The following is a 22,615-nucleotide window of genomic DNA, read 5'->3' as shown; positions in this document are numbered from 1 at the left end:
TTTTCTTAAGGTAAGTGTTATAATCGCTTCCAGTATGTTTGATACTAGAAGATAACGAAGGACCTATGTTAGCTAAATACTTGTTAAATTCATTAGCAATTTGTTTTGGATCTGTAATTGTTTTTCCATTTTGTACAAATTTGTCAGAAATTGATTTTCGTGAAGACCTAATAATTGAGTTAAGAATTTTCCATGTATTTCTCATATTGTATTTTTCTTTTTTTTAATAAGGTACTAAAGTAATTTTGTTTCGCCAATCTAAGTAAACTATTTAGTTTGTTTCTGTACATTTTGTACTTTTGGATATTACATTCAGTTGGTTTATTTAGTGATTTTTTATACAAAATATTCTTTCTACTGAATACACTTCAACAATGAAAATGTTATCCAAGGTGATTTTGGTTTGTTTTTTCTAGTATGCTTTTTCAATTTCTTTTTTGGAAAAGTCTCATCGTACAATTGATTAAACTTATCAAGGAAGGAAGTGTATGATACATTGACATCTTCTGATGAGCAAACAATATCCCAACAACGCAACTCAATTTGTTTTTAAAAACTTGTACATTTTGATCATTTATCTGTCTAACTTCTACATTGGTATGGGTTACATCTTTTTGATATATCGATAGATTTGTTGAGATGAAAATTGGTAAATGATCACTAATGTCAGTTAGAATAATACCAGCAATTTGCTTTGTATGGGAGTTAGTAAATATATTGTCAATAAGCGTTGCTGATTTTGAAGTAATTCGGGTTGGTTTAGTAATGCTAGGATACAAAGAGTGACTTGTCATTACACTAATGAAGTCAGAAGTTGGTGTATGGATGTCCTCATTCAACAAATTAATATTAAAGTCACCCATTATATACAGAAGTTTGTTTTCATGTTTAGTAACATTGGCTAATATGTTATCAGCAAATTGATTAAACTCATTTATATCTTGATCTGGCGATCTATATACAATGCCAATAATTACATTTTTTAATTTTTTACGCTCTATTTCAATAAACAAGGTTTCAGTATTCATAGGGTGCTTTACTTGGCTCAGATCAGTTCTTACAGTATATTTTAAACCATCTTCAATGTATAGGCCTACACCACCACCTCGTTCATGTCGATTGTTTTGTCGATTTGTGAGTTCCAAATTAAAACCATCTAATTGATAATACTCAAGAGGTTTATCTTTCAACCACGTTTCGACAAGGCCTATAATATTAAAATGAATATTACAACTATGTAAGAAGTCTTTGAATTTGTCGAAGTTTTTGTTCATGCTCCTTATATTTGCATTTAACATAGAAAGATTATTACCATTGATTTTCTTGTTTACTTCATCAATATTATCTTCTAAATAGTAATCGGAATTGCTATTACATAGAGTATTGTAAATATCACTTGGTATATCCTTTAATGGATTAAATACAAGATGTTCATATTTTTTCTCTATAAAATCTGTTGATTTCACATCGCTATTTAGTGACATATTATACAATTCTAATAGATATTCTCTTTCATCTACAAAATGATTAAACGGGAGAGCAATTAGATCATTACATTTTATACAGTGCCAATATTTGGTATCTATTTTCTTACTAAATTCCTTGGCAGTCACATCACTACAACATTTGTGGACATATTTTTTACAAATAGAACATAGCAATTTCCTTTGATTTTTCTTTACAGTTTTGAGACACACTGCACAGAGACACGACATTTACAAAGTACAACAACAAGAAAAAATAAATAAATTTAAAACCCACCAAAAGCTTGAAATACAATAAATCAAATGAAACAAAAATTCAATTGACAAAAAAGAATGATCCTAGCATTTCATGTATTCATACTCTTGATCAAAATATTAATTGAATGCTTACATGATGTTCACAACAATGTATGTATAGCATGTGGGGCTTGTGGGCCCATGGTCATAACACATCAAAAGGACCAACCTTAGTCACAATCAACAGATTTATACACATTGCTGATAAACATTGTAATTGAATAGCAATTTCCTTGTTTTGCATCATTAATTTAGCTCAGAATCAAAAGGGGACATATATCTGACAGTGAAAACTAACATTGTGTGGAAAAGAAATACAAATCTATTTCTTACATAATACGTTACAATAGTGCTTTTAGAGCAAATATGAACACATTGCCATACTATTACTAGTAATTTATACAGGGTGAGTCAAAAAAAGTGCAATACAGCAAAGAATCGATATTTATGTAAAAAACACGTTGAACTTTCCAATTATTGAAAGTTTCTATAAATACCACACTCAATAGTCACCTGTTGTGAAAAAATGAAGTCAATCACATCTACCGTTTAATTTTTAATGAGTCCTTTTGCTACGATACTCAATTTCATTATTTGTCCACGAGGTACCATGTATTTTGAATGAGAGCGCACAATGAACGATAAATGCACCAGCTCTGAAACTGACTTTAACTTAAATAAGGTTGATTTTTGCGGTATTTTAATTTCTTTTTCTATTCAAACAAACTTTCTAACATTACTTTAAGTCCTTCATACCTCACTCGACTCCAACTCCAGTTTTTTAAATCCCAATATGTCCAACTTACTGGATATTTTATAATTCACTCCACTTCAATTTGCGCCCATTTCATTTCGACATTTGAAAAAATCCGCCTACAAATGTGTATGTTTTTGATAGAGAATAAACATCTTTAAAGTAAAGATAAAATGATAATAACAACAAATAATGTTTCTTTTCCTTAAACAAGACCAAGGACAATAACAATTTGGATGCTCCATTTTATTTCAATGCCAATGAGGTTAAGAAAATAGCAGTTGTTCCAAATGTACCCTACAAAGAGTGGGCTGACATTCAAATTTTAGATTTTTCTTGGGCAAACATAAAAATTGGGTATCGCTATAAAATGTGTCATAAAAACAAAACGGTAAACGCTAATTCCTTGGTTTTTTCACACAAACTCACTAATGGATAGATCATTTATAAAATGTTTTAAAACCTAAAAGGTTTAAATCGGTTCTTAAATAAAAATGGATTCTTTTCTCTATTGCACTTTTTTTGACTCACCCTGTATTTGATACACTCTAATTATGAGGTATTGTTTAAAAGATGAACCCTGTGACCGAGAGATTATTTAGATAATCACAATTTTATCGATAAAATGCACTTGATAATGCAAGAAGATATCTGGTTATAGTATTTCAATTAAGAATGCTTTTGTACCAGGTCCAGTGCATGTACGCTTTTGCAGTGTGCCAACCACTGATATTGGCCCTTGACCAACTCTTGTGCAAAAGACGCTTAATTAAGAATTGCGGGTGTAGTGTCCGGGGTGTAGTGGCCCTCAAGGATGTATGGTTTAATGTGTTTGGCAGTGGGGGGCATGGGGAACCAAAAATTACAAATTTTTCCACTTTTTGCCGCATTTTGCACAAAATTTGTTGACCGCCCCTCTCAAAATTCACTTTACCCACCTATACCCCCCCCAAGTGTGAAAATAAGAGAGCTTGAACCAGGGGCCACTTTGGCAGAAAAAGTAGCCCCTGGTTCACCAAGATTTGGAGGAACCAGAGGCCATTTCCAATACCAAGGGGCCAATAAAAAATAAAGATGTGCTGGATGAGTTAAAGAAACACTAGTTGCTTTGAATTATATATTTTTGGTTCATTATGTTGGGCCACTGGGCCAGTTTTGTGAGAAAAGTGTCTCCTGGTCAACTAAAATTGAGACGGAACCAGGGGCCATTTCAGAGTTTCTGGGGGCCAAACCCCTGGGGCCAAACAGCTCCTGCCTCCCACTTACTTGCCCTCCCCCCCCCACCACCACTGGTGAATTCCAGTAAAAAATATTGACTGCAAACATGAAGTAAGGTATTCTCTTCAAAATTTATAGAGTGTATGCAATAAACCAACCAGAACGGAACGGTATAACAATTGAAATGGCAGCCATGCTGGAGTTGAACTAGATCTAGTTCTTCGAGGGGGTGCGTGCGAAGCGCACATGGCCGCGAAGCGGCCAGCGAAGGCGCACCAGCACCGAGGACTGGTGGATTTTGTAATGTCGGACTCAGAGAGGGGTTGTCATGGTCCCATATACTGATACTAGGCACAGAACAACAAGTGCTATGCTGGAGGACAGTTCTAAGATAACAGATGACAGAGGGATAGGTCTCTAGATCGATTCCCCAACCATTCATACCTATCACACGTTATATTGTATTCATGCGAATTTTCATGTGGTACCTTATGGAGGACAGAATTTTTTTAAATGAGGATGACTCTGCCATGAAGGACGTCGTATTGCATACCCTCTATAAAACAGTGGACATTTTCACGCTACATTTGTACATTTATTTTTGAACATTTTGCATTCAAACCTGCTTGCATTCTAAAACATGGGAAACCATTCAAAATTGGCAAAGTGCAAAACTTAATAATCACACCAAAATTTCCACTCCTACAGTCAAGGTCAACAACTAGAACTGCATGTAGACCCTGGACTGTACAAATAAATATATGGCTGGATGTGTGTGAACTGCACCAGACCAACACTTTTTGACCTAATTTTACCATGAACATATTTTGCACTGAACTTGCATGTTTGACATAATAACAGATTTTGAGCTTTTGTGCAGTAAGGGTTACATTTTTATAATTTTTTCATTAAAATGAAAAATTTAAATTTTTAAATTATTATTTTTTTCCAGATACCAACAGTACACAGAACTGCGATGTCAACCCAACCAAACTAAAAATGGTGAACGATAACGACCAAGATACCCTGCCAACGAAACCGAAGTGCAACGGAACCTTCGTCAACGGAGATGGTCCCATCACAAACGGCCTGCCTCCAAGCCCGACCGACCTCATCCCAAATGGACATAACATTATGAATGACATTGATGAGGATGAGCCACCTCCTCTGGAGGAGATTCCCACAGATGAGAATAAAATGAATGGTGATAGTAAACCAGTGGAGCTTGAGGGGTCAGAGGTCAAAGAGAATGGTGATAATGAAAAATTTAATAAGGAGAAAGTGGAAGATGTTATTGTGATTCAGGATGCGGTGTTTACTATTAAAATTCAGCCACCTGGTACAGAGTTATTTGATCTACAGGTGAGTGCTTTGAATCTTATTTAAAATAAAGCAATTTTAAGTCATTTTTTGTAATTTTGAGATGAAAGTACATGTACAAAATGTGATTTAAGCATGCATACTACCCTAATTATTTCAGATTATTCCCTAGTATCATTTATCGTTTGTTGTGCAAAGATTGGTGAATGATTATGTTATGCATGCTTGAAACATATATTTTGTACTTTGTTCTCAAAATTACAAAAAACAACTTGGGCAATTTAAATCGTAGAAGGCTGACAATATTTAAGGGAGTTTTGAGGTCTCTTAAACTTATAATCTCAAGTCACTTTAGTTCACAGTGGAAGAAAGCGTAAGTTTCTTTCTCATTATTTTAAAGATATGAATCTTAACTTCAGGGTGTCTGGACCAAAAATAACATTAAAAACAACATTTAGGAGAATTTGATTGTATACATTACGTACCCTGCAGGAGTATTTACACTAGGTTTTTTGCAGAAATCATTTTTGGGCAGGAAACATGGTTAATTTTGTGAACAAACTTGAATATTGTGGCCGATGTCAATGACCCTAAAAGGACATCAGGCCTTGATGGTTGTGGTTAAGGGGGTACTACACCCCTATGATAAATTCGTGACTATTTTTGCATTTTTCTCAAAAAATAATAACACACTGGTAACAAAAGTTATGTATATTATTGGGGCAAGGAATCCAATTACTACACTGAAATTTCAGTGACCCAACACATGTAGTTCGTTATTTATGATAAGAAAAGAGGTACCGCTAGAATGTACCTCATTTTCTATCATATATACTGAACCGCTTGTCTAAGTTATGTATATTATTGGGGCAAGGAATCCAATTACTACACTGAAATTTCAGTGACTCAAGACAAGCGGTTCAGTATGATAGAAAATGAGGTACATTCTAGCGGTACCTCTTTTCTTATCATAAATAACGAACTACGTGTTTTGGGTCACTGAAATTCCAGTGTAATAATTGGACTCCTTGCCCCTATAATATACATAACTTTTGTTACCACTGTGTTATTAGTTTTTGAGAAAAATGCAAAAATAGACACAAATTTATCGAGGGGTGTAGTACCCCCTTAAAAGTATTAAAAATATACCAATTTTCCACAAAAATCACCCAAATTTGCCCTAATCGGGCGCTTTTAGGGGTACTTTTGCCCAAATTTGGGCGCATTGGTCTCCACTGAAAACCCACTCATTGATATACCAAAATTGCTGAAAGTACCCCAAAACCGTGGCATATCCCGTATACCTTCAACCAGGGAGAACCCCCTCTGGGGGGCTAGCCTACATGTATGTTATCATTGTTATGCAAGTAATTCATAATCCTGATTTCAATACTTCAGAGTAGTTAATCCATTTGTGATTTATGTAGGCTATATACATTTGTAGGCTTCTGTAACCTTCATTTTTGGCACGGTAAAATATTAGCCTGCATGTTTGTTTTGGTGCCCTATATTTCGCACCACGTATATATATTGGGAGTGCAGTGCTGCCATATATTTGTGGCAGTGGCCTGTGGGTAATTTTGATTCAGCTGAATTTTTAATAATTCTATTGAAATTTTGTCTAGATATTGTATCACTGAATTGCTACTTTAATACAATTGAGATTTAAGGTGATACCCTCATACCTCAACACTTGGCAAGAAAACAAAAACATCTACCAGTTGCAGAGAACTGATAAGAACACAAAACCTGAGGACAAAACCTCAAAAACATATTGTTTTCCAGACAAGGTACGGTGTGAGTGAGTGAGGGCAAGACAAAGGTAAAGTTCCTGGTTGTATCAGTGCATGGATCAGCAGCACATGGAGGACATGGTGTAGTTGATCTCTAGATCCTTGAAGTATTATGTTGTTTGTCATTATTGGAATTGGAAGATAATTAGCCACAGAGGAAGTGATATAATTCCACCTGATTTATATGCTACCTTTTGCTATGTGCTGGTTGTAGGAATACATGCATGTACGTAGGCTTATGCTCCACCAGGCCCATATGTACCCAGACCCAAATTTGCAATAAAAAAGTCCTTAAAAATCCCACTTTGTAAGCGTTAATATGGAGCAAAAAAAAAATCAGTTTTTTATGCTTAAATTGCAAAATTGCCCCCTCCCCGAAAAAAAGGTCCTGCACACAGGCATACCCCCACGTCATGTACCAAGAATGGTATGTTATACTTGATTGCTGTTCTTGGAACATGTAGTAAAAGAGGAAGATATGCATGTAACATAGCAGTCCAATTGTACCGGTACTTTAAAATATAAATCAAAATGCAATAGACATTTTGGTTGAACTTCAAATTGGCATAAAAAAGTATAAACTTTGCCAAATCATAGACCATTATGGCCAAAAATTTACTTTCAAATAAAATGAAATTTCATATTGAGGCAAGACTGTGGATTTAAATGTTACTAAGTCTCAAAATGACTCTGTTTTGCACTGTATGAAAAGAATTGCATCCAAATATTCTTAAATTGTCCCATAAAATAATGCTGAAATTGTTCTTGACCATGACCTGGTCATTTATGCATGAAAGCATTTTTACAAGGTCTTAAATAATATTGTGCTTGAATACACACAATCACTTGTTTGGAAACTGTTTTTAATTGACCATTCATTTATGGGCAATTTAATATGGATGGACTCCATAAAAATAATTTTTGTATCTAATTATTTAAGGGGGACTGTGGATACTGTACTGGTGTATTTATGTAACCTATAAAATTACAGTGGAAAAGCATTTTAATAGGCCTACTACATAAATAGTAGGCCTATAAGGTTTGAAACATAGACCATTGAATTCAGTATCGAAGTTACGTAATGTTACTATGTCAACGGGATCACGCGCTAGAGTAATGAACCACGATCGAAATGATCACCACATAAAGTATATGGCACTCGAAGGCATACCAAAGTAGCGTGATCCGGTAACCAAGAGAATTACGTAACCACTTCGATGCTGAATTTGTTTGGATGGTAAATGGAAACATTGAGTAAAAAGCAAATTTGATTTGACTTTCTTACTTTTCATTGTACAGATTTCAGATTCATTTATTCCTTCGTTCGTTCCTTCATTCATTCAGATTCAGTCAGTCAGTCATTTTTTTATTCAGTCAGTCAGCCTGTCATTACAATTTACATTTTTCACTTCATTCATTCATTCATTCATTCATTCATTCCACATGGGCAAACCCCAAACTGATAGTTGTACAAATGTCCATGTCTTGCTTGAAACACTCGCCAGTGACTGACTACATGTACGTACATTGTATCATCTATGATTGTATTTACATGATGTAGTAAACCATTTGTGTAATTGAGACGTTAATTGATTACCCTAGCAGCTTTGATTTTTTAAATATTTATTACTTGAAGGTTGATTGATGAAGGTGTGTAAAGGATTAAAGGCATATATTCCATGTTGAAGATTTATTGGAAGCCACATCCTCACATCATCACTAAGGCCAAAATAAAATATTGTTGTGTTGCCCTCAAGTGGAAAAATGGGAAAGTTGGGTCGAGACGGTCAAATTTTTTTCCTTTTTCTTTTAAACCTTCAGTTTTTAAAAATCCCTCAAATATTAAATAATGCTTCTTCAATTAGGGACATTTGTCAAAGACTAGTCTTTCAATAAAATGTTAATTTTAAGTGAAAAACATTGATTTTTTTGAACAAATCTGTAAAAATCATCATTAACAAACAAAAAAAGAAACAATTGCGATTTTTCAGGATTTAGGGACGGACGGTTGAGGGCAACACAACAATTTTATTTTGGCCTAATCTTTGGTATATTTTTGTCAGCAAAATAAACTTCCATCAGGCGGAGGCGCCATATTTAATGTTAGCTTTAGACATTTAATTATTTTCTTTATTTCCCACCCGGCTTACCCCATCACATATGTGTTACCCCATTTTATAAAAAAAAAGGTTTAAATACTTATTCTCTCCTTTCTAGGTGAGTCCCCAAGAAATGGTTCAAGAGATCCATCAAGTGATGATGGACAGAGAGGACACCTGCCACAGAACATGCTTCTCACTCCAGCTGGACGGCAACGTCCTGGATAACTTTGCCGAACTCAAGAGCATCGAAGGGCTCAAAGAGGGCGCTGTCATCAAAGTGGTTGAAGGTGAGATTATTAATTATTCATTATTCAGTCAAACAAGCTAACAAGCAAAAGTGCTCATTGGAAAGGACTTTCACACATTGGGTGCTAATTAGGCCAGATACTCTTAAGGGACCATTCACAAACACTTGTTAGGGGGGCCTGATGCAAAAAAAATTCATCACAAAAATTTATCACCCCCTTTTTGAGATCTCAAAAATTTCAGGGCCCCTTTTTTTTGACATGAAAATTATGTGTCAACCCCATAGAAAAGCATATAAACTCAATTTTCCCAGGAAAATTTGTGGTTATTTTTTTAAATGGCTTCCCTTTTTGCATCACCCCCCCCCAACAAGTGTTTGTGAACAGTCCCTTATATGTAACAATTCATGAAGACTATATGTAACACTGGTCTTCCCATCCAGGGGTTTTCTCAATGCCAATCGAGTTACCATGCATTCAAAAGACATTTGCATAGGAAATGCTTCATTTCTGGTGTCAGTTCTGTCTCACCATCATGCCCTTGGATCCCAGTAAACACTGTATCCTATCTGACCATTTATATACCAAGTCTCAATTTCAGTCACAGGTGAAACAAAAGAGTAAATAGTACATTTTGTACTGTAGAATTCAACTTAAATTTAAGTTTGAAAGTAGACCCATCATTATAGCAAAAGTCAAAAATTTCAGTCAAATTTAACACAAATTGTCTTAGTTGTTACAAAATTTTGGCTACAGTGAGAAAATTGGGTTATTTTCTGGAAAAAATTGAAAAAGGGACCCATCCATATACCAAAATTGGCCTAAAAGGGGGGTCATTGATATACCAAAATGCCGAAAATACTACCAATGTTTGCAGCACATCCCGTTGGCCGATTGGTAATTTGTACGGAGTACCTCCCTCCCCTGGGTTAGTTCTACTCCTCGAATGAAAGCCTACTTGTGGAATTTTTATACCAGGCTCTATAATGGAAGAGATAAAGCTTTTAAAATCTCTCACACAGGGAGTGAATTTAAATTTACCTGAATGGGTGACTCCATTTGAAATCTACACTGCAAAATCTCTGCAACATTTAGGGGGGGGGGCAGTGCCGCTCTGCAAAAATTAGGGACCCCTTAAATCTGCCTAGATTGTGAAAGGCTTGCCCATACACTGAATGCAACATTTTATCTGGATTTCATCAGATAAAAGTACATTGGTCGGATTGGTCCACACATAATCTGGTAGCATTGTCATTTATAGTGATGCAATTCACAAGTAAAATTGAGATAGCATTAAGGGGGTACTACACCCCTCGATAAATTTGTGACTATTTTGCATTTTTCTCAAAAACTAATACCACAGTGGGAACAAAAGTTATGTATATTATAGGGCAAGGTATCAATTACTACACTGGAATTTCAGTGACCCAAGACAAGCGGTTCGTTATTTATGATAAGAAATAAGGTACCGCCACGATGTACCTCATTTCCTATCATATATACTGAACCGCTTGTCTTGAGTCACTGAAATTTCAGTGTAGTAATCGGATTCCTTGCCCCAATAATATACATAACTTTTGTTACCAGTGTTTCATTATTTTTGAGAAAAATGCAAAAATAGTCACTAAATTTACTACAGGGGTGTAGTACCCTTATACTTTAGAAATGCTGAACACAAGTTGCATCATATTATACATGTTTGTAGGATTACATTTAAGCTGTAGATCTATATTTGTAGGGCCAGTTGTCAAGTGTACTAGCTACATTGTGTACTTCTAATAGTTGTCAACAACTTAACAGATCTGTAGACCTGAATTGGAAACTGCAGACTGGTTATTTTTTGGATATTTTTTGCCCATCTTGCAACTTAGGTCTGCTTCATGAGTAACTGTAGGTAGACTCAATCCCCCTCCCCTCCCCCTCTTCCTTCCCCCTTCCCCTTCCACATGGGTTGAAGGTTTTTTGGGCACTGAAGGCCCTGTAGAAAATGACTATTTGAATTTCATGATTACTTTGAGTAGTTTTACTGAGAGCATACGTACTACTAGCATTTATATACTAATATTATTTAATTCTAGTGTAGACACAGATCAATAGATGGCATTGTGCTGGTGTGAGGATCAGTTATGGATTTCTCTAAGTTCAATAGGTTTGTTTTGTGCTATAGGCCTACATTTAGTCAGAGGTGCTGGGGTTGATCATACATCCTCGCCTCCACACGCCCCTCCACACAGGCACCCCCACCCACCACCCCCTCCCCCCATATATGCACACACAACACAGGAACTGTGCACCCTTCCAATGAATTAACATGTGCATAATTAATAATGAGACAATAGAGATATATAGAAGAAAATACGAAGGTCATTCATAATTGTATTAAAATGATGACAAGTTGTCAATAACCCAACATCAATATTTTGATAATTGATTGAATCACATGATGGACATAAATACTTGAATGAATAGGTTACTAATAAGCATGTTCTGACTATTTATAATTTTATCCTTGAGGATCGGCAGCATACTCTGCTGCACACTCCAGAGTAGGCCTACCAAAGTGGGTTATTCACATGGCAGTTAGCACCTAATACAGACTACTTACGGAAATCGCAAAACAGGTCACACACCTATAACCCTAGCACTTCTGAGGCATATATTGTAACACAGACTACGAAGAGGGGGGTGCAACTCCCCTCAGTTTTCAATTATAAACATCATACCATTATATTTGGTACTAATGTATAGCTCCATAATGTAAGCTCCATTATCAAGTGATACCAAAATATAAGTACAAACATTCCCCACATAATGTCGCTATTTACATCATAATTTTAGTGCACCCTTGCAAAATTGGGAAATTCTGGCTATGAACAAAAGTATATCTAGGCAAAATAGATTTTCAGCTAAAAATTATATGAGCATGTGATTTTCAATGAATTTTATCCTATAGGCCTATAAATTTTAAAAAATAATAAAAAGAGATAACTAGATTTCAAACTAACAAGTGAAAAGTCAATATATCTTGTGGAATAATTTTAATGAAAATGAAAATCATGAATTTTACTGTAGAAACCTACACTGTATGGTGGGCCTCACCACTCCACATGGGTATTTTTGATGGTCGGTCATACCCCAGGTATTAAGTCGTTAGGGTGAAAATGTTATTATTTAAATGAGCACAAAGCATGGATCTACGACAAACTAAAGCAGTTTGGGGCATAAGGACGCACATGGAAAACCTTAGGTGGGCTATTACAACCCCCCACCTCCAGTTCGTAGTTCTAGGGTTAAAAGGGAACATTGTTAATGGAGGCCATAGGCCCGGGGGGCCACTCACATGTACCAAAGTGGTATGCATGCGCGTCCCAGCACCTCAAAAATGGACCCTAAATGGCGTAATAAGGCATCAGAGCACCTCAGACTAACAGGTACAGTGTACATCTTGTTTTATCATGTTTTGTTATTATATCCTACAATGGAACCGCTATGTGAACGAGCTATGTACCTGTATGCAGTAGTTTGATTGTCTTGCCTTCTTTCCAGGAAGGAGGCAAGACAAAGGAAGGTGAACAAATTTAGGGAAAAACAGGAAAGGACCAAGGTGAGCTTACAACAACATGGGAGCTGTATTATCCACTACCGTACAGGATATGTATTGATTGGCGTTTTAAGACCCCCATTTTATGATTATGCAATTGGTACTTCAGGGTAGCGAAAAATAATTTCCTTTCTGGGAACGTGAACTGTTGTTTGAAATATTGTCTGCGAGCGTGGAGCCGGAGCGCGAGTATGAACACAATTATTAAACAGGTGGGGTCCAGGGGCAAAGCTCTTAGAATTAATTTGCGCGAAGCGCACAAAAATTGGCACTTTTTATTTTAAAATGACCAAATATGGGGTTAATTTTGGTTAGAAACCCATATACAGGCGTGGGGATGATTGTATGGACCATCCCCTAACAATATATTGGGGGATTTATGCCCCCTCCCACCCCGGATCTACCCCTATGTCATTAGCTAAAATGACTGTTTGGCGTTATTACTCATTGGAGTCATAGTGTTACACCCAAATTGTAAAGTGCGCACATTTTGTTGATTTGTAGCTTGAGATTACAAAATTGAATACTTAACATTGGTGCGTGCGGAGCGTGCAAAATTTTTGGAATGTACATGCCTTCTTGTACATTTTACTCCGAATTTTACCCTCGAATTTTTTGATCCCCCTCTATTAAGGACTGAATTTATTTTGATCCCCCCTTTTTAGGACCCAAAATCCTAGTTATTGAACATTAATTTAGTTCCAAAGATGTGAACAGTTGAAGTTTTTCCAAAACAATATGCAACAAAAGAAATTATTTCCCTTGGCAAATCAATGAAAAACCTGCTTTTCTGGGGAGCGAATCCTACTTATGCTATATGGCCGTGTGTCCTGAACTCGCCACCCTTAGCGTTACATGACAAATATTATGAATTTTTACACCAACCGGGTTTCTAATTAGATTATCTCGACAATCATCAACCCTAAACTAGCAAAAGTATACATTTTTGGAAAGCTGAAGGCATCAGCAATTCCAATACATTTCAACTCATTATACAGTGTGACCTGCAAGTTATACAGAGTGGAATAAAAAAGATTTTGATAAAAAATGGGTCACTCAATGCATTGCTTATTACCAACTTACAGTAATAAACTGGAAGTAAACAACAGTCATTTGGTTAGAGGAAATGGAGAGCCAACTGACTTCGGACGAAACCAAAATCATAGCTGTTTGGTAATCTCGGAATATAGGGTGTCCCAACGTATGTTAGATTTTTTTACAATTCAACATATTTTGAACCTAAACATTTTCCCCTAACCCATACAGAAAAAATATGTCCATATTTAGATTCCTCGTCAAATTTCCCTTCAGAAAATCTATACTTTGACTATGATAGGATAAGTAATTAAAATTTTACAGTAACTTTCAGATTTTGAAGACATCTGCATTACTTACTACAGTGTTATATGACAACGGGTAGTATTTTGTATACTAAACCAATCATAAATGATTAAAAACAATTAGTAGAATTGTTTAGCTGTAAGGCCGTGTGTCGTTTAGATGCTAAATAGAGTCCAAATCCAATTTACAGCCTTTACAGAAGCAGATTACGCACTAAAAATACCAATCCCATAGAGTTTGTGTGTACCACATCCCCCACCACCACATCCCCCACCACTGCCACCCTGCCCATTCTGAATTCTATGAAGCACAGTGTCAGTATTAAAAAAGTTCAAGTATTTCTTTTTACAGGATTGAAAGTGCATTTTATTTAGCAATAAAATGAGACCACAAGCATGACAATTAACTTCTTGCTTGCCAGAGATATCATCATTTGTTTTGAGTCGACTTTGGCAAAATGTAACGTCGTTACGTCGCCACCTTTTTTTGGTGGCGAGCTCAAGACACACGACCATATTCATTCCTGTCACTGGCGTTTAGTTTTATTTATCAGTTATCGTCGCTGAAAGTTCGCAGAAAATATTTCACGAGTGATCGTGTTCACAGAATATTTTCAGAGCTTCAGAAAAAATGATATTAAAGATTATTTTTCCCGTCTTGATTTTTTTCTGGGAACGCCGGTACCACGATACCGGTGATTTCGTAGCCCTGTGGTACTTCATAAATCATCAACATACAGAGTTTTATGTCATTCATCCCTGTCTATTTCTTAATTTGCAAAGCAAAGTCTTTGATCCACTGCGAGCCCAGCAGTTCAGACCCTCGGGCCTTGGTCCATTCTTTAGACCCTTGATCAGCATGTTCATTTCAGAACCTCTGATCTGTTACAAGATGTTAAAACCCCAGTTCAATACAGTCCGACCTCCTGACTCCACTTCGCAGCGCGATGCGATGCTTTTCAAACATCACAGCATCGTGTGATGAAATGGTATAGGACTGGTGGATTTTGTAATGTTAGAAACAGGTTGTCATGGTCCCATACAGGAACTGAACAAGTGCTAGCACGGCTGCGATGTCATTGTTCAACATTGTTCAACTCCCACCGCGCGATGAGAATTTTCATGCTGAGCTCGTAAAAACCTGGCTCAGATTACAGTTTTCATAGCATCGCATCGCGCTGCGATGTGGAGTCAGGACCGGGCTTTATTCGTACCTTGTTACAGATCTCTGTTTTTATCTGGACATGTGATCTTTCCCTCCCTTCCTCACCCTGTGGCTGCAGGCCTGGTTTTGATACTATGGTTGATTTTTAAAAAAAGAAATATAAAAAGTTACCAAAAAATTTCAATTTTGTATGTAAAAGGGGCTGATTTGTAACTTGTGTTCACATCAGAATCTACTCAATATAGACAATTTTTTTTTCAGATTAGCTTTTTTGGTGGGAAATCACAGATTGCATTTTTTGGCAAATCAAGGTGCATTTTTAACCTCCAAAATTGTATATTTCTGGCAGGCCCTATTTTAAACCATCACAATAGCGGTGTTGCTTTGTTGGCTGAGGCCACCTGATGTGTTCATGGTAAATTACATGTGATGTCTGAGCAAGATAACTGAGAAGGTTGGGAAGTAGCGCAATTATGCCAAAGTCAAATGTAATCATAGTAATTAGGGTTGAGGTCTTGGGGTTATGGAGGACACGTACAATGTAAGTGATAACATAACATAGCCCCTAGGATGTGTGATAACGATGGCTAGGACATGTATGTAATAAGTGCAGAGCTTAAAATAGCCAAGTGCTGTGGCCTTAGCAAAGGTCATATCTCAAAATCCAAAATTACCAAATACCAGGGTCCAGGGTAGCGCCGCTAGAACAAAACTCTCAAGAGTCCATGAGGGTCCCCAGATCTTGCAGAAAATTAAAAGGTAGGGGGTCTGTAGTAGAGTTTGATGAGTCAGATATGCACAATTGCAGCATAGTATGTGTGCATGAGAAAAACTGGGGGTCTGCAGATCTAGGAACCCCTGAAAATTTAAAAATAGGGGGTCCGAACTGTATTTTGGTGAGTCCGGGGCCCCCTAATGCAGCCTAGCGCTACCGTTGCTGTTTGCTGGGATGAAGATGAATTTTAAAATACTGTTTGTAACTGGATGAAGTTTGCATTTGCATCCACCAACTATAAATATTACGGCCTAGACAAAATGTTAGACGATGTTTGAGACAAAATTATACTGTTAGGCAAGCATGGCTTTCTTGTTTATTTTCAACAGACCCCTGTAGGTATAAAAAGTTCATTTATAGCATCATACAGCATATGATTCATCCTATTTTCATACCTGTTTCACATCATGACTGCTAATAAGCACCATTAAGTGTGATGAGAAACATGCTTTAAAAGTTACTATCTAAACATAATGGAAAAATCATAGCAGCACTCATATTGGGGATCGAAAGGATGAGATTCTCTATGAAATAAAGTTATACAGAACAAGAGTAGAGAATCCCACAAAGAACATTTAGCAAAAACTTTCGCCTGATTTCGAACCGGTCACCTCATCACTTTTTGTATGCATTCCTCACCTCAAAAATTAATCCAGCATATGGGCCTGCAGCAAGGATCCATGTTTTGTTAGCCGTATCAGAGATCTCAAGTCTGTGATGTCTAATGTATTGCTTGGCTTTCTGTCTTCATACATTTCAGAGCTGTACACAGTCCAGGAAACAGACACTGACAAAATGGGCTAATTCCATTTAAAATCTACACTACCCCTGTGGAAGATTTAGCTAAAGTCTTACACAGGGGGAGTATGAATTTCAAGTAGAACATGAGAATAGACAGTTGGGTAACTTTCATTTGTAATACTCACTCCAGTTGTGGAAGAAAGCCATAATACAAGGGGAGTATGGGTTTCAGAATGATTAACACTGACCAATTTATTTTAAAAACATACTCCCCCTGTGGAAGATATTTCCAAAATCTTCCACAGGGGTAGTATGAATTTCAAGTCACTGGAATAGCCCAATGTTACATACAGTCTCTATTCACAATGAATAATGTCTTATGTTTCTGTGTTTCTACACTCTACAGAACCATACACAGTGCGTGAAGCAAGGATCCATGTGCGCCATGTGAGAGATCTACTCAAGTCATTAGACCCATCCGATGCATACAATGGTGTGGATTGCCAGTCTCTTTCATTTCTTAATACTATTCTTAATGATGGTAAGTATAAACAAGAGGTTTAGGTACAGTTCAAATATTGCGGGACAATAGTTTTTGTAACAAAATTCCTACTCCCTACTCCCTATTCCAGAAAAATACAGCACTAATTTTTTGGGATTAGAAAAATATTATCAAGTTCTGCCAAATGAAACATAGCTAAATCCTAATCCTTTAGTTAGTCCTAATTGGCAATAAAATAAAAAATTCACTATTTTACTAATTTCTTGAAAAAAGAGCCAAAAATTTGCATTTTTGGGTTGGTCATTCAAATTTATTTAAAAAGATCTAGGGGGACATTAAAACTTGCAAACTCTTTAATTTTTGGCATGAATCCACCAATCGATTCTCAACGTACAATGTGTTCTCAGAAAGATCCTCAGATTTGTGTTTATCTTTGAAAAACACATTTGAATGTTATTGTTACATACCAGCCTTCAAGTAGTATGCCCGGGTAGTATGCCAAAGCAAACTACTGTAATGAGACATTGTCCTGCAACTTTTTTGTCAATCAGGTCACACATTTCATTTTTACTCTCTTGTAAATAATTACTGTGTATGTAATACCACTTCCCTGGTAATACAGATTACAGGTTGCATCATGATGTGTGACAAGATGTTGAATTTATTATGCCCATTGTTGTGCACCAAATAGACCCAAATTCAATTGAGGTGAAATGTCTGCCCTGTGTTGCATCAGGTGGTATGCATTACAGCAGCTTTATGAACCCATTGTTGAAATATCAGGCTGACAATAATAAAATTGAACTTGGAAAATAGGACTTTCTGTAGTGTGCTCTATATAGGGTGCAGGGTGGGATCATCCCAATCGACATAAAGGTGTTTGTAAAATGTTAAAATGTATCATACCCAAGAAGATCTAAATTAGAAAGAAAGAATGACAACTTTTCCATGGTAAACTCTTCGAAATTGCCCTACAAATTCAAGCATGCATTTGGTGAGTTTAAAATTATGGACCAAAGAAACCAACAAAAAATCTGTATGAAATAAACTTGTCCCTTTGACTCGCTTTAAATAAATGTATGTGTAATTCTCATCCTTACTTGAGGAAGTCATTTATTTATCGTATCAATAATTTCAACTTTTTTTTTCAAAAGCTGAAATAACTTTCTAACCCCAAGGGGTTAATAAGTCGAGATTTCTGTCAATTGGCTTGCATTATGATTCAGAGGGCAAAAGGGCATTACAGCTGACTTCAGTGACTGCAAAAGCCACATGGTTGAGTTGTAACACCACGTGGTTCAGATCAACGTGCTAGCTTGCATGCTTGATAGTGTACTGTGTGTTAAATATGAATAGACAGAACTTTCGGTTTTATAGAGCTATTTTCTAATTATTATTTTTATTTTGTGTTCTACTTATGACAAACAATTGCATTAGTATTAATTGAATATTTTGGGGAGCTACTTTCATGATTATCTTTTTATTTTGAGGTAAAAGCCAAAGAATCGTCCCCATAGTTGAATTTTCAGGGCTATTTTGGTATTTTCAGGGGGAAATCAAACCTTTCCCCTAGCTGGCATATGAATGCTGGCATAGGTCTAATTTGTCTTGAATCAAAGAATGATATTTTAACCACCATATTATGATGTGGATTAAGTTTTGAGTCAAAATATTGGGAGCAGGCCCATACCATGTAGCCAGGAATCATTTGGGGGGGTTGTAGATTTCATATAGGCCTATAGTCTGGGGTCAATGCTGCAGAAGGGGTGTCTGAGGGGGATGTGCCTTCCTTTATAGAAATTATGAATTTTTCAAAATGAAGCCCCAATAGAAGCCAATTGGAGCATCATTCAAGGAATGCACTTTAGGTATCACAGTTTTTTTGGAGCGATCTAATTAAATATGCAGCAAAAAAATGTGTGTCAATTTTGCTAAGTTTGTCACAACCCCTTGGTCGCAACGATGATGCAATTGGGTAATGGTTCTTCATATATCTTTCAAACAAACTCATGCCTGAAAGTAGTTAACATGGATGCTATGATATATACCTCATGGTATGAGTAACTTCCTTCACAAAAATAACCTTAGCTTTTCAATACCACATGGAAAATATCAAGCATGGGCTATAGGGGATTATGGCCATGGGTTTGGGAATATTTTGAAACTCTTTGTGAATTATGTGCTTTTTATAGACATTTTAGACAATGAAAAGGAATTAGTGTTTTGCAGTATTTGATCATGTGCAGTTTATTCTCAAAATTGTATGCCAAAAATTACTTGGGGGCCCCCTTTCAACATGCCAAATTAAGTTCTTTGGCCCCCTATCGATGTGCCAAAAATTGTTGGCCCTCCTTAGACATGTACATGCCAGATGTTGGGAAACTCAAAAACCTTTTAATAATAATGATAATAAATAATACTGATTAATACAGCAATTCTTTTCGAGCGCTTAACACTGTCGTCCCTTATGCTTAACAAAGAAAACAAAAATGCAAAAAAATAAATAAATAAAATAATAAGAAGAAAAATAACACAAAAAAACATGAAAAATCAATTATTACAAAATGCCAGAGTAAATAAATATGTTTTCAAATAAGATTCAAATTGTACAAGAGTTTTAGAGTCTTTCATATTGATAGGTAGGTTGTTCCAAAATTCAGAAGCGGTGAAAAGGTCGGTGTCCATAAAAAGGGTCTTTAGGGTTGTCTTATTCCTGGAATTACGGAAACATTTCTGGACGGTATATAAAAGTATACATATTTTATAGAATGGAAATGACTTGATGAATCCATCTGTAAGGCCAAATTTGGGCAAAATGCTCAGTTTGGGAGAAAATCCCAAAAATGTGTTTTTGGCCCACATTTTTTTAGTCACCCTAAACAAAAAATTTCTTGAGTAAAAAAATTTCTATTAATTTTTAAAAACAAGGTAAAAATATCCAGGAACGTTTTTTTTTTTTTTTTTTTTAATTTTGACGAACTGAGAAATTTGCACCAAAAATGGTTAGAAAATCATAAAAAAAGCCTGACTTTCACCCAAATTTCAAGTATTTTTGGAGCAAGTCCATAACAATATTTGTTAGAATATGATATAATAATGATACCGGTACAATACTTTTACGGGGCTAATTGTCTTATATATATTGTCTAATGTTTATGTCATCGGTTAAATTCCAATTTTACTCTGCTTGCTAAAATTCATTTTTGAATAAACAATTTTTTTCTTCAGATCGTAAACGAAACAAAGCTGGTTCCAACTCCATCGACTGCACCCCGCCTGATTACATCATGCCAGGGACAAAGAACCACCCACTGATGCCCCTACAACCTATGTGTAAAGAGAACCGTATGACACCATGTCTAAAGGTCCTGACTGTGTCGGGATGGAACCCACCACCTGGAACAAGGAAGATGCATGGTAAGTAACATTATGTGTCAGAACGGGCAACCTTTGTATGACCAGAGATTCTTTTGTGTCAGTAGTATGGTGCTCTAACCAATCGAGCCATAGAGGCATGTTGAAGCAAAGCGGAAGATTGAAATTTTATGGGTAATGTTGGAACAGCATATTATATTTTTAACAAATATATCTCGGTCTGGACTGGACTGTGGAGTGTGGATTCATCACCAATTAACAACGCTTGGCTCCTGCAGGTATAGGAAGAGTTGTTGAAAATATAATTGCCAACAGCAGAGGAAAATTGGGCCCATAAGTGCGAAAAAGTGTGATGGGAATAACACACCCTGTTTTATGGGTGGAGACTTTTTAAGTAGAGTCTGTCAGGATTGTGTTTTTTTTTCTTGTTTTTTTATTTGAGGCAAAAATGACCCTTAAATATCACCAGAAACTTGAAAAATCTGGCAGAAAGTTGATGATTTTTTTTGGCATACATATTTTGCGCCAAATGCTTTGAATTTTTTCAAAACATTTCAGTCAAAATCAAAACATCTTAGCCAAAAAATGGCTGATTTTACATAATTTTTAGCGAAACTAAAAGAATTCTCCCAAAACGCAAAATCTGGTTCCAGGGCTATTTGCTGATGTAGTGCACATTGGTGTATAAAAAAATACTGTTGATTTATAATGCAATACGCATCTAGGCACAATGTCTGGACGTTTATCCACAAGCCTCAGCACACTTTACAGGTTGTCGCTGACCACTAACAGGGACTTGCAGCTATAAAGATTAAGAAGAGCCCACCCTAGACATTCCACAATAGATCTTCGCCGCCAGGATCAGCTCCCCAAGTTTTGTACGGGTTACAATGTATCCATTGGTTAACTGGTTCAAGCCTAGGCTTATACAACCTCTTCCGAATTATGATATGCCATAGGCTTTGTGTACTGTGTAGTGATCATTTCGATCAGTGGTTCGTATCAAAGAAAGTGTGAGCCAGTTGACCTAGCAATGGTTATATTCTAACATGCCCTACGCCAGTGAATATACATGTATGTGCACATCTCTATATACATGTGCCAAAGACCATGCTCTTTTACTGGCTATGGAAGTTTGCAATAATACAATGTATAGACATGGTAGCTTCTACTAGCTTTAGAGCTTATACAGTAGGTAGTCCTACATAACCCAAATATGTACATTCTAGGTCAAGGGCATCGCAGCAAGGGCAAGGGCATAATTCTACCATCTACCACTCCAATCTATACCCAGGCCATTACCCTGGATCTTTACTAGTTTGAAATTTGAACCCTCCGTAATGACCTTTGACCTCGGTTGATCTCGCATTTTATTTCGCGCATATATTCCCCTGGTATCAAGGATTCCACCTACCAAGTTTGAGCCCGATCGGACAAAGTTTGAAATTTGAACCCTCCGTAATGACCTTTGACCTCGGTTGATCTCGCATTTTATTTCGCGCGATATATTCCCCTGGTATCAAGGATTCCACCCACCAAGTTTGAGCCCGATCGGACAAAGTTTGAAATTTGAACCCTCCGTAATGACCTTTGACCTCGGTTGATCTCGCATTTTGTTTCAAGCATATATTCCCCTGGTATCAAGGATTCCACCCACCAAGTTTGAGCCCGATCGGACAAAGTTTGAAATTTGAACCCTCCGAAATGACCTTTGACCTCGGTTGACCTCGGATTTTATTTCGCGCATACATTCCCCTCGTATCAAGGATTCCACCCACCAAGTTTGGGCCCGATCGGACAAAGTTTGAAATTTTGACCTTTGACCTTGACCTCCGGTGACCTTCAAAACCACCCGGTCAACATGCTTTTCCCGATACATATCCATATCCGAAATATCGGATCG

General features: G+C 36.5%; 1 protein-coding gene across 1 annotated transcript in view; it reads left to right on the top strand.

The window, feature by feature from the left end:
- LOC140168519 (clustered mitochondria protein homolog) overlaps nt 1-22,615 on the top strand; it is a 97,892-nt gene that overhangs the window by 10,569 nt on the left and 64,708 nt on the right. Inside the window, exons 2-5 of the mRNA XM_072191922.1 lie at nt 4,706-5,115; nt 9,084-9,255; nt 17,242-17,376; nt 20,566-20,754. Of these exons, the coding sequence (XP_072048023.1) occupies nt 4,706-5,115; nt 9,084-9,255; nt 17,242-17,376; nt 20,566-20,754 (906 nt within the window). The remainder of the gene's footprint in view (nt 1-4,705; nt 5,116-9,083; nt 9,256-17,241; nt 17,377-20,565; nt 20,755-22,615) is intronic.

This window comes from Amphiura filiformis, chromosome 13, assembly GCF_039555335.1.
Source record: "Amphiura filiformis chromosome 13, Afil_fr2py, whole genome shotgun sequence".
In the NCBI taxonomy this organism is placed as follows: Eukaryota; Metazoa; Echinodermata; class Ophiuroidea; order Amphilepidida; family Amphiuridae; genus Amphiura; species Amphiura filiformis.
The sequence above is the reverse complement of the archived record's forward strand: the minus strand, read 5'-3'. Positions and strand labels throughout refer to the sequence as shown.